Source organism: Dermacentor silvarum, chromosome 3, assembly GCF_013339745.2.
Source record: "Dermacentor silvarum isolate Dsil-2018 chromosome 3, BIME_Dsil_1.4, whole genome shotgun sequence".
Lineage (NCBI taxonomy): Eukaryota > Metazoa > Arthropoda > Arachnida > Ixodida > Ixodidae > Dermacentor > Dermacentor silvarum.
In genome coordinates this window covers 145,418,299-145,430,158 of record NC_051156.1, presented here as the reverse complement: position 1 = coordinate 145,430,158, position 11,860 = coordinate 145,418,299, and the positions used below count along the sequence as shown (strand labels likewise).

The 11,860-nt window shown below is 46.7% G+C and overlaps 1 protein-coding gene across 1 annotated transcript in view; it reads right to left on the bottom strand.

The window, feature by feature from the left end:
• Nucleotides 1–740: 740 nt before the first annotated feature.
• Nucleotides 741–11,860, bottom strand: part of LOC119444849 (glycine, alanine and asparagine-rich protein-like) — a 66,840-nt gene continuing 55,720 nt past the window's right edge. The window contains exons 5-6 of the mRNA XM_037709191.2: nucleotides 1,112–1,879; nucleotides 741–849 (exon numbers count right to left, since the gene is read on the bottom strand). Of these exons, the coding sequence (XP_037565119.1) occupies nucleotides 848–849; nucleotides 1,112–1,879 (770 nt within the window). The 3' untranslated portion in view covers nucleotides 741–847. The remainder of the gene's footprint in view (nucleotides 850–1,111; nucleotides 1,880–11,860) is intronic.

Sequence of the window (11,860 nt, the reverse complement as noted above, 5' to 3'; positions counted from 1 at the left end):
TTATCCCTACTATATCCAGTGTAAACACATAATGGTGCTCATCAGGGTTCATAAGGCCTACACGTGTGCGATTTGCTGCAGAAATTTCAGGCTTCCTCAGCTATGGCGCGCCTGCGTTCGACACGTACGATCAAGAAATGTCGTTAGGAGACTCGCACATGAAGATAAAGAAATATCAAATTCCTTTGACCACGTGGAACGCATGCGTGTTCATAGCGATTACAAGGGTAAGATATTGAGGCAAGCACAGGAACCCCAAACATCTACGAGTGCGGCAGGCTTGAGCGGTGCAGTGAAGTCTCGGGTGCCAGTTTAGAGGGGCGGGGGTCATTTATTTACCCTTGTGCCGGAACACCATCTCCAAGACAAACGGGCCCACTAACAAAAGAGAGCGAACACGATTGCAAACTTAGTCGATGCCTACTATAGCTGTAACATCAGTTAGGTACGCAAGCCTTCTAAAGCGTGCATACAACGTGAAACTTGTGCATTAGGGTAGTCTAGTGCCCATGTGCCGTGGGCAGCACACACAAGACGCTTCACGTACTCCACGGCTGCTGCGTCTCTGATACAGCCTACCGGACGTTTTGCAGTCAAAGGAGCTGGTCTAAGGCACCGTGGCAGCAAGTTGGTAGAGAGAGCGATGCCATGAAGGTACCTCGGTTATTCGTTATACTGCTGTCGCAATAAAACGATCGTAACGCAGTACTTTTCCTACTGCAAGAGTGATTCTGAAGCCGTGACTTAGCAGTAATAAAATACTTTATTTGTAAGTTTTCTTCGCCATGAGCAACGCTGGCATGAACGTTACTCTTGTGTGCTTTCAAGTCTTGTCGGGTGAAGTCATTTCTGAAAGAGGAAGATAGAAACAATTGTCAGAAAACACAAATAACATATAGGATATGAACAAGGTTATTGATAGAACATCCAGAAAAAGAGACTTGATCACTGCACGTGCGTTAAAGAGGAGCCGAGCGACAGAGGACATAGAAGGGTATAAAAATCAATACTTCAATCACCCAGCTTAACCTCATGAATAAAGTTGCCAGTTACATTACGCAATATCATTAAAAAGTCACTTTCGCTTTGAATTGAATGGAATGCTACTCACACTTCTTCTTGCGGAGAAGAGCGCCGTAGTGGTATGGAGAGCCAAGGCCATAGCCATAGTTCAGACCGTAACCGAGGAGACCGTGGCCGAAGCCGTAGTGGCCAGCGCCGTAGCCGAGGGTTCCAACGCCATAGTTGTAGACTGGGGCGGCGTGGTAGGCACCGACAAATGGAGCACCGTGGGCAACGGTGGCAACAGCTGGGGCGGCGTGGACAGCAGTGGCGTAAGTGGCGACTGGGGCGTGGGCCACGGCGGCGACAGCTGGGGCGTGGTAGGTGGTAGCAACCTTGGTCACGGCTGGAGCAGCGGCAACAACTGGAGCAGCAGCGTAGGTGGCAACGGCTGGGGCAGCGTGGTAAGCGGCAACACGGGTCACAGCTGGGGCAGCAGCGTAAGTGGCAACACGGCTCACAGCTGGGGCAGCGGCGTAAGTGGCGACGGCTGGGGCGGCGTGGGCGACTGTGGTGACAGCTGGGGCAGCGTGGGCGACAGTGTGCACAGCTGGAGCATAGCCGGCGTAGCCGAGGCCATAGCCGTAGCCGAGACCGCCATAGCCAAGACCACTGTAGCCAAGACCACCATAGCCAAGACCACCGTAGCCAAGGCCGTAGCCAAGACCACTGTAGCCAAGACCGTGGCCGTAGCCGTAGCCCAGACCGTAGCCGGTGAAACCGGCGAAGGCGCTGGTGGCAAGAGCCAAGAGGACGCAAGCACGGATCTGTAATAAAAGGGACCGTTTTTTTTGCATTTGACGCTGTCCTATGTATTCTGGGATTTGGTTTAAGAAACCTCTGAACACACAAATCTTTTCGGAGCGCTTCGTTGCTTATACTTGCGTATTCTATCAGTTTGCAAGAGAACATGAGAAGCTGACGGTTGGAAACGGTACTGAAAAACTCTTACCATGGTGACTTTCAAGCTGCTGTTGAGCCAACTGCTGAATTCGCTGGTGCGCCGGTGGCTTTTATACACCGTCTACCCCTAGCACGTGTGACAAGGTGCCCGCCCTCTTGTCGAAGTGATAGTCTGTGCGACATGAGTGACTTTCCATGACCCTACACTGTAATTTTTTACATGCTGGTGTAGCCTGAAAGCGGCACGCCATCCGAAGACTAATAATGCTCACAGCGAGAGAAATCAAGGTCTCGGAAGATTTTGTCGCTGTCGCACCCACAGACATCGGCGGCACGTGGATGAGCGGCGAAAGAGATGCATGAGATAAGCTATATTTTAGTGCACGTCAGTGTTTTTGATGTTTTTCAGTGCAATAGCCAATTGCGAGGGCTGTAAAAACAGCATACAGTGGCATACCTTTCTGTGTAGCTTAGGGATGCAGGCGAAAGCCATTTGGTATGGTAGCGCTGACACTTCCCAGGATAGCACATGCCCCCGTGCGCCGCATTTATAATTTAAGCAGCCAGTACAGGAACATGTTTTTTCCTCCTTTGTGCGCGTTGCCATGCGACGAAGTGTAGGCATACTTGGCGGACTAATAAAATGCGGCTGCGCGCCTAACTTGTATTTTGGGAAGGCATGCTTAACTGAAGGAACATTTCGAGAAGACTAGCTCTTAATCGCTGTTAATGAGAGATTGCAGTGCTAGATCTACGGGTTTTAGTTAACATGTATGAACAAGTTCTAAGAAAAATTTCAGACACTTCGGGTTAGGAGAGACATTAAAATGTCAACCAGGAGATCGATATTTTTGCTTTTTCTCAGAGACCACGCGAACTCATAAGTTCACTTCAAAATTTGAGGTACCTATGCCTTATAGGTTATTATCAAGCGTCATGTTAAGGTCAGGTTCGTTAAAGTAATTTGCAGCCGCATTCTAACCTGACATGATAGATGTAGTAATGTTTAATTTTACGGGTTGATGAAGACGAGAGTTTGCAAATTAATTGTGCATCGTGAAAATAAAACGAATTCATGAACAATTCTAATGTGCGCAATATGTGCTACACTGCACGAGAGTCCTACTAGCTAAATCTAAAGAAATAAGTTTCTGTCTCCTTGTATCTCTGAGGAATTACTTGTTAACCCATTTTGAATGATAAAGCCTCGAGCAGAGGTTACAATCTCAGTAGCAATCAGAATTTATAATTGTTTTGTGGCTGTGGAAACAATGTGAGGGGTCGTCGCACCTACATTTATCTGTGAAGGCGACGGATAAACTGATGGGTGGTTGAAGTGTCTAATGCCGACGTTGATGAGGGCGGATCATTTCTAGTTCGTGACTAGAACTGCTTGAAATAAACAGCATTGACGATGGCATGTGAGGGTGATTAAGACAATTCTGCCCATATCTCCCACCAAAGAAACAATGTCAATAAGTTGGAGGAGGCATAAACTTCGCCTTTAAGAATGGAACGCGATCGCATTCATAGTTACCCGACTGCCTGTCAATTTTTCCGGCAAATGAAGCTTTCTTTGTCCTCCATCTTCGCCTCCGCGCTCCGATGCCGAGGCGAGCGCCATCTGCATGGATTTCTTGCAAGGAACCAACCCGAGCGCACCGCTGTGTGATTGGTGGAAATTCTGGTAAAGGGGTTTGTGTTTGAGTTTCCTCGTAACAGAATTATGTTTTCTCGTATATTCAAATTACAATCGGACGCTATCATGACTGTAAGCTGTGGTTAGGTCGTACTTTACGATTTTCTGACGCATTTTACTTTGAGAAGTTCAATTACTTCGCTAACGCCTCGGCGCCACGCGGAAAGCCTGCGTGGTTGGGGTGGTTCGGGATGATTTTCTCGGCCGCAGACACCGACGCCAGATTTTATGCGACACGGGGCCCTTAACGCTACCGCGTTCAAATGAAACTGAAAAGGTCACTGCAGTAGTTATAAAGACAAGGCAAAAGATGGCACAATGGGTCTATGTCGGTTTTTTTTTCTTCTTTTTTGGGTGACACTGATTTTTGCCACTGAGCGCGTAAACTAGCATCATTGGGTATTTAGACGCAATTAGTGCTATGTGTACAAATCTGCGCACGCACAAAAATAACCTGTGACGTTCTTTTAAGTTGGCAGATGTGCACTAATAACCTGGAGGACACTTAATCATCGTCTGTAAGAGTGGAACGCGATAGCCTTATTGGGCACCGTTGACACCGACACCAGATTTTCTGTGGCTTGGGGCTCGATAGAAAACAATGGGGGGCCGATCCCGGGGGCAGTGCAGGCCAGAGCAATGGTTCATACCCCCGTAAGGCAGTTGCTACAAGCAGCGACTCATCAATGGTTCATGCCCCCGTAAGCAAGGGAAAATGCGTTTGTGTTTGAGTCTCCGCGTAATAGAATTATGTTTACTCGTATATTCGAAAAATTTTCTTGTATACTAAAATTACCATCTGACGCTATCATGTCTGTAGGTTTTGTGTAAATCAGACTTCATAGATTTGCTGGCGCATTTTACTTTGTAGAAGTTGAATTAGTTAATTAGCGTCTGTGCGTCAAGCGGAGGGCCCACGTGGTAGTGGTACGGGATACCTTTTTTTTATGAAACACGGTGCCGGCGGCGGATGCCGACACCAGATTTTCTACGACACGGGGCTCTTCACGCTATCGCGTTAAATTTTTTTTTAAAAAAAGGGAAGGAGGAGACACGGGTCCTTTTACCGCCACAATTCTGCTTCTCAAACTTCAAATGAACGAAGATGCAGAAAACAAAAACTTGGCAAAAAATAGACCAATTACAGAGACTTGCCTGTCAATGTTTTCTTATTTCTTCTTGCCTTCATCTTTGCCGATACTGTTTGTCCAATAATAACTGCTTTAGCCAATATCCAGCTGCCCTTCTTCGTGTCGCCGACATTATGTTTGAACTGCAGAATAACGAAGGCCAATATTACGACATGATGGCAGTGTGAAGTAATAGAAAGCCGCGCATGAGTGAAGACTGAAGGACACCGTTCGTGCTCTTTCCACTAAAACATGTCATGTTTAGCTAAGCATAACCTCGTCACTGAATGGCAAAACCATGTAGCAATGCGTTCTTTCTTTTACCTTAAGCTTTTCGGGAGCTGGTGGCTACCTCCTGGCTTCTGCCTTGCACGATTGGCCAGCACTGGACATTGTGCAAACCAGCACCGGATATAATGCAAAATGGAGGAGGCCTGAGGTGGCATAGTCTTTACCTAATCGCGGCCCAGATATCCAACATATGTTTTGCATCTTATTTGCCCTCAAGGCCCATAGGGCATTACATAGGGGAGCGGGAGACATTTTTAGTACAACGAACACCAAAAGTTGCATGCACACAACCAAAAGTAACGCGGTGCTAATAACACTTGCATAAATGCTCTTGCATAATGAAGTAAACATACAATTCGTCCACAAAGCTGGGATTATGCGAACGACAAACCATATTTACAGAAAGCTCTTGCATAAATAAGTATATGTACAATTCGCCCACTAAGCTGGGAATATACGCACGAAAAAGAAAAAAATAGTTACAGTAAACAATACAGCAATTTTGACATGCAGATACTGAAGCGTGGGATGATTTATTTGGTGCATCGTGACAAAAAAAAAAACAACAACAACTGAAGAACACTGCAATGAAACTTAGAAGAAGACACGCTACTCGCAGTATTCTCAGGTGTCAAACTGTCAACATGAACAGAGCATTGTAGTTTTGACGTCGTTGTTGTTTTATCGCCTTTTCGCCGTCCCGGAATTTGCGTTATTCGGACGACGTAATCCCATTGTCGTGGTGCAGTCACCGTCAGAGTATTGTCATGATGCCAATATCGTGATTATATTGTTGTCATACCGTCGTCTACATTCTATGGTCGGCATTGCGTCATCGTCACAAGTGATCGCTCTACTGTCGTGGTCGTTCCATCGACGTCATTTCGTCGACGTCATGCCTCCTCCTGATCTCATTGTGGTCCGGCCATCGTCGTAAAGTCTTCATTTCCCCTTCGTCATCCCCTTCTCTCTATTCTCCCGACGTCGGCATGCCACCGTGATCATGCCGTCGTGGTCCTGTGGTCGTGGTCATCCTACGGGGGTCATTCCAGTACCGTCATGATTTTGTCGTCCTGTCGTCGTCACGAAGTCATTGTCATTGCTTTGTGATCACATACAGCTCTTACCCTGCCCTTGTGGTCGATCCATCATGGTCACTCCTTTGACGTATTTCGAGTGTCATCGCGGCATCGTCATCACATCTTCATCCCATCGTCGTCAACAACTCGCCGTAATCTGAGTGATGCGCATTTTCGAGCACCCGAGTATTAGGTTGAGCGAGGTGTTTCCCAGTGAAAATGTACTCACCTGGCTAGTGTGCGCTATACTTTCAAATCGCCGCTAAACAATGACAGCGCTCTTCGCAAGTACCAGTTAAATATTTGCTTAAACCGATTCCCGTATGTCGATTTGTATGTCGGAAAAGTAGAAGTATTCATGTGTAGCAGTTTATGGCGAGTCGGTGGAAAAATTTCTTGTAAAGCCAGAAAACCCCTTTCCCAATACATAGGAAGAATGCGCAGGTTAAGCCAATTGCGTGCACGGCTGATACTGCCATCCTAAATACAGTGACAAACGACTCATTGACCGCGTCAACAACAGGCGCTGCAGCGCAAAACATTCTACGAGCCCGTCCGCTTTCGCCTCTCCCTATACGCTATATGTAGAAAGGAGGCGTTAAACCGAGGCACGAAATGCCTAAGCCTATAATAAAAGGAGCGATAGCAAGCAGTACGGGACGCCCTGGTAAACACGCGACCAGTGAGGGTGAAAGACGACTAAAGGGAAACCAAAACGAGAGGATGTGCCACTCGTGCATCAATTATGCAAGCACGCGCAGCCGTCCCCCCGTCCGTCTCCTATGACCGCATTACCGCGTTTGTTATGCCGCGCCAGGTATAATGCAAACTAATCAAGCTGAACTTCCCTGAACGGGAACTGTCAAACATAGCAATATATGGCGGTCGGTGTGGTGCGGAATGCATATGTTCGGCAATGTAAATATGCACAGGGTTGACCACATCTACGGTGAACACCTCATTAGCATTCAAGCCGGCAAAAATACAGCGTTTATTCTACTTCACGAGTGAAATGTTCGTTATACGATGTGTAATCATGGTGTCGATAAACACAAATGATTTTTCGAATTATGCGCTCAACATCAGCTTCTGTGATGATTTGAATACTATGAGGTGTTCACCTTAGATGTGGTCGACCCTGTACATCTTTCTGTTCGTACTCTTCACGCATATACAATTATACGTGGTGATCACTTCTATGTTTTCCGGAATTTTTAAGTGTCGCTTGTGAGAGATAGCATAATTATTCTCCTTGCACTGGATTATTCGAAATTGCGCACATTACTATAGTCGGGTACAACTTTAGAAGACAGGAGGAGGCCCCGCCCAGTTGACCGAAGCGCAGCAGCCAATTCCTCCGCGACTAAAGAAATAGTCCCACTCAAAAAAATGTGACTGCTTCTAAAACACGTATTTGTCGGTATAAATAAGATTTGTGTATCTTGACGAGTGGTTTGGTAAAACTCTCATGATGGAAATGCTACCGCACTTGCCGGATCGCGAGAGAAAAATAACTCCGTGCCTTCTACAACGCTGTGCGTCGTCTGCTACAGAGCAAGATCGACGGCACCGGGCGTAGCAGTCGCTGGCTTAATTGCATAAGATTCATATATACTTTTTGTGTGTTTGCACAACCTTATTTTTTAATGTGTTGGGCTTATTTTTAATTAATATTTTTTTCTTTTTTTTTCGCGGTTGCGAACCTGCGATCTCGTGAGTTCGCGAACGATCGCGCGCGGCATTCCGTGCCAGTTTTCCGCCATGGAGCCCAGCGAGGTGACATCGGAACGCGATCCTTTGTTGCCGAACGAGCCTTGTGTCGCCTCGATGACCACACCACCAAGGAGCCTCGGCAAGAACAAGAGCGGCCACATCCTGAACAGCGATTCACGCAACATGATCTTCCACTGCTACACGTTTTGGCGTAACAGGCAGCCTGAACGCAGCGTGGAGGACACGAGCAAGTTTGTCGCCGACATGCTTGGTGTAAGCGAAAGGACTGTGTTCAGGGTGAGGCAGGAAGTTAAAGCTTCGCATTTTTCGGGTGGCAAACTGACGACGCCCTCGCGAAAGCGCCCACGCAATGCGGAGAAGAGGAGACGCAGCGCGAAGTTTGACAGCTTCACGTTGTGCGCGCTGAGATCATGTGTGCACGATTTCTTTCGCCGCAACGAGATACCGACGGTCGAGAAGGTAACTACCGAGTTCTCGGAGCGTATGGAACTACCATCACTAAAGCGGTGTACTGTGCGTCGCCTGCTTGCCGAGATCGGCTTCAAGCACGAAAAGAGAAGCCGCAACTCGCTGCTTATCGACCGGGATGACATCACCGATTGGCGGAATCGCTACCTCCGTGACGTGGAGCGCTACCGGGCGGAAGGCCGAAAGATCTTCTACCTGGACGAGACATGGGTGACGGCAGGACACACTCGGTCGATCGTGTGGACAGACACCGTGGTGCAGAAGCGCGGACGCCTGTTCGCTCGAGCAAATGGCCTGACGACGGGTCTAAAACAACCTTCTGGGAAAGGTCAGCGCCTGATCGTGACGCACATCGGCAGCGAGGATGGTTTCGTCGACGGCTGCTTGGATATATTCCGAGGCCAAAAGACAGGCGACTACCACGAGGAAATGGACGGCAATCGCTTTGAGGGCTGGTTCAATGACGTTCTGCAGAAGTTGCCAGCTGGTAGCGTCATTGTTTTAGACAATGCACCTTACCATAGCCGGCGAGAAGAGAAATTGCCGACGACAGCCTGGAAGAAGGAAAAGATACAGGAGTGGCTCACAAGCAAGAACATCACCTACGGTGAAAGGATGATAAAGAAGCAGCTGCTTGAGCTGGTGGCATCTGTAAAGTCACGCTTTCTGAGCTACATCGTAGACAACACAGCTGTAAAGGCCGGTTGCATTGTACTCAGGCTCCCGCCGTACCACTGCGAATTTAATCCCATTGAGCTTGTGTGGGCCAAGGTCAAAAATGGCATCGCTGCGGACAACAGAGACTTCAAGCTGTCCACGGTCGACGTCATCTTGAGGGAGAAAATCAAGCAGGTAACGGCGGAAGACTGGAGGAAGAGCATTCAGCATGTGATGGACTTGGAGGCAAAGTTCAGACTTGACACGTCTGGGAGTGAGCACATTCAACCCATCATCATCCAGCTGGGTGAAGATGACACTGAAGAAAGCGACTCCGACTGCGAGCTGTCTGGCATTGAGCCACTCGACGAAGCATAAACGCTTCTTATTAACAAAAGAACAGCCCTTATTAGGGCTACCAAAATTTTGCCGGTGGGTTCGCAACAGCCAACCATCCATTCCGTGACCTCTCAAATAAATAAGCAGTTCCATTTATGGCATATTGCTTATAATAGAAGCTCAATTCTGATAAGCAACGTCCTGCACACATTGTGCTCGATTTAAGAAGTGGCATAGAAACACATTTAAATGCTGGCATATCTGAATTGAAACACTATTGTTAACCCTGATTATCGTTGGCGGGCTCAAAATGCTCATTCGGGCAGCCATTCATGTGGTTGCATTGTTTATTTTGTTATCTGGCTCACACAAGTAATGCGATTAAGAGAACAAATATAAAACATCATTAGCTTAGAGAGGCCCAAAATGCTCATTCAGGCAGCCACCGTCGAGTTTGACGTGCCCCATAGTGAAATAGCAGAAGTCAGAGCACGCTTTATGGTTCTGTTAGCAGTCTGCACTGTAAATCACAGTCATGTCATAGCGAGTGGTGGTGAAATAGCAGCAGACAACACCACACTGCCACTGTCAGCAGCTTGAATGCCAAAGCACATTCATGTGGTTGCATTGTTTATTTTGTTATCTGGCTCACACAAGTAATGCGATTAAGAGAACAAATATAAAACATCATTAGCTTAGAGAGGCCCAAAATGCTCATTCAGGCAGCCACCGTCGAGTTTGACGTGCCCCATAGTGAAATAGCAGAAGTCAGAGCACGCTTTATGGTTCTGTTAGCAGTCTGCACTGTAAATCACAGTCATGTCATAGCGAGTGGTGGTGAAATAGCAGCAGACAACACCACACTGCCACTGTCAGCAGCTTGAATGCCAAAGCACATTCATGTGGTTGCATTGTTTATTTTGTTATCTGGCTCACACAAGTAATGCGATTAAGAGAACAAATATAAAACATCATTAGCTTAGAGAGGCCCAAAATGCTCATTCAGGCAGCCACCGTCGAGTTTGACGTGCCCCATAGTGAAATAGCAGTAAGTCAGAGCACGCTTTATGGTTCTGTTAGCAGTCTGCACTGGAAATCGCAGTCATGCCATAGCGAGTGGTGGTGAAATAGCAGCAGACAACACCACACTGCCACTGTCAGCAGCTTGAATGCCAAAGCACATTCATGTGGTTGCATTGTTTATTTTGTTATCTGGCTCACACAAGTAATGCGATTAAGAGAACAAATATAAAACATCATTAGCTTAGAGAGGCCCAAAATGCTCATTCAGGCAGCCACCGTCGAGTTTGACGTGCCCCATAGTGAAATAGCAGAAGTCAGAGCACGCTTTATGGTTATGTTAGCAGTCTGCACTGGAAATCGCAGTCATGCCATAGCGAGTGGTGGTGAAATAGCAGCAGACAACACCACACTGCCACTGTCAGCAGCTTGAATGCCAAAGCACATTCATGTGGTTGCATTGTTTATTTTGTTATCTGGCTCACACAAGTAATGCGATTAAGAGAACAAATATAAAACATCATTAGCTTAGAGAGGCCCAAACTGCTCATTCAGGCAGCCACCGTCGAGTTTGACGCACCCCATAGTGAAATTAGTCTGAGCACGCTTTATGGCTCCGTTAGCAGTCTGCACTGAAAATTGAAGTGTTGTCATAGCCAATTTTCAATTTATTAATCTGACTCGAGCAAGTAATGCGAATGCAACCACAATTATTAATGTGATTAACTTTGCTAGCATTTTTTTGTCATATTTACGTACCGGAAAAAAGTTGAACGTGTTTTAGTGAGTCACTTTGTTCATTACAAGCCGTAGGCAAAGTGACGGACAGATTCAAACAGTGATATTGGGGAATAAATGGTGAAAGTTGCAAAAGCTCTCACAGCACTGCTTCGCTGGACTCCATTCACTAGAAAACTGCATTTGTAATAATGAAAGCGTCATGACAGGAAATGATACCACACTGCACAATGTTATATATGTGTACCACTACATGTGACGGGCAGCAAAACCATCTGTTTATAAAGACTGAATGCAACAACATAGCAAGGTGCTGTTTCACAATATGGCACCTTTTCATGTGCACTTCTGGTAAGCTACCGTATGCACTGATGCATAAACACATTAACAGGGGAAAGAGACGAAGTAACTGTGGAAGCCACGTGATGCTTTTAACATTTTGTATCTGTCAATGTTTCTGTTGTAACAGCTGATAGAACTTTCTTTGGTGCAAGTTGATTAATCACGTTGCAGCAACAGCACAAGAAGCAAGGTCAGAATAGTAGGAGAAAACAAAGCAAGGTGGCAGACTGAGGAGGCAAGGTAGACAAGAGAGAATAGCTTTAATGACATCAAAGAGACCAGCCCGGCTATTCACAGGACTTGGTGCTTTGAATGAGACGAGTTAATGGAATTGTCGAAAGTCGTGGCTGCAGCATGCTTACAAGAACAAATGCAAAAATAAAAGGATAGAAATAGGA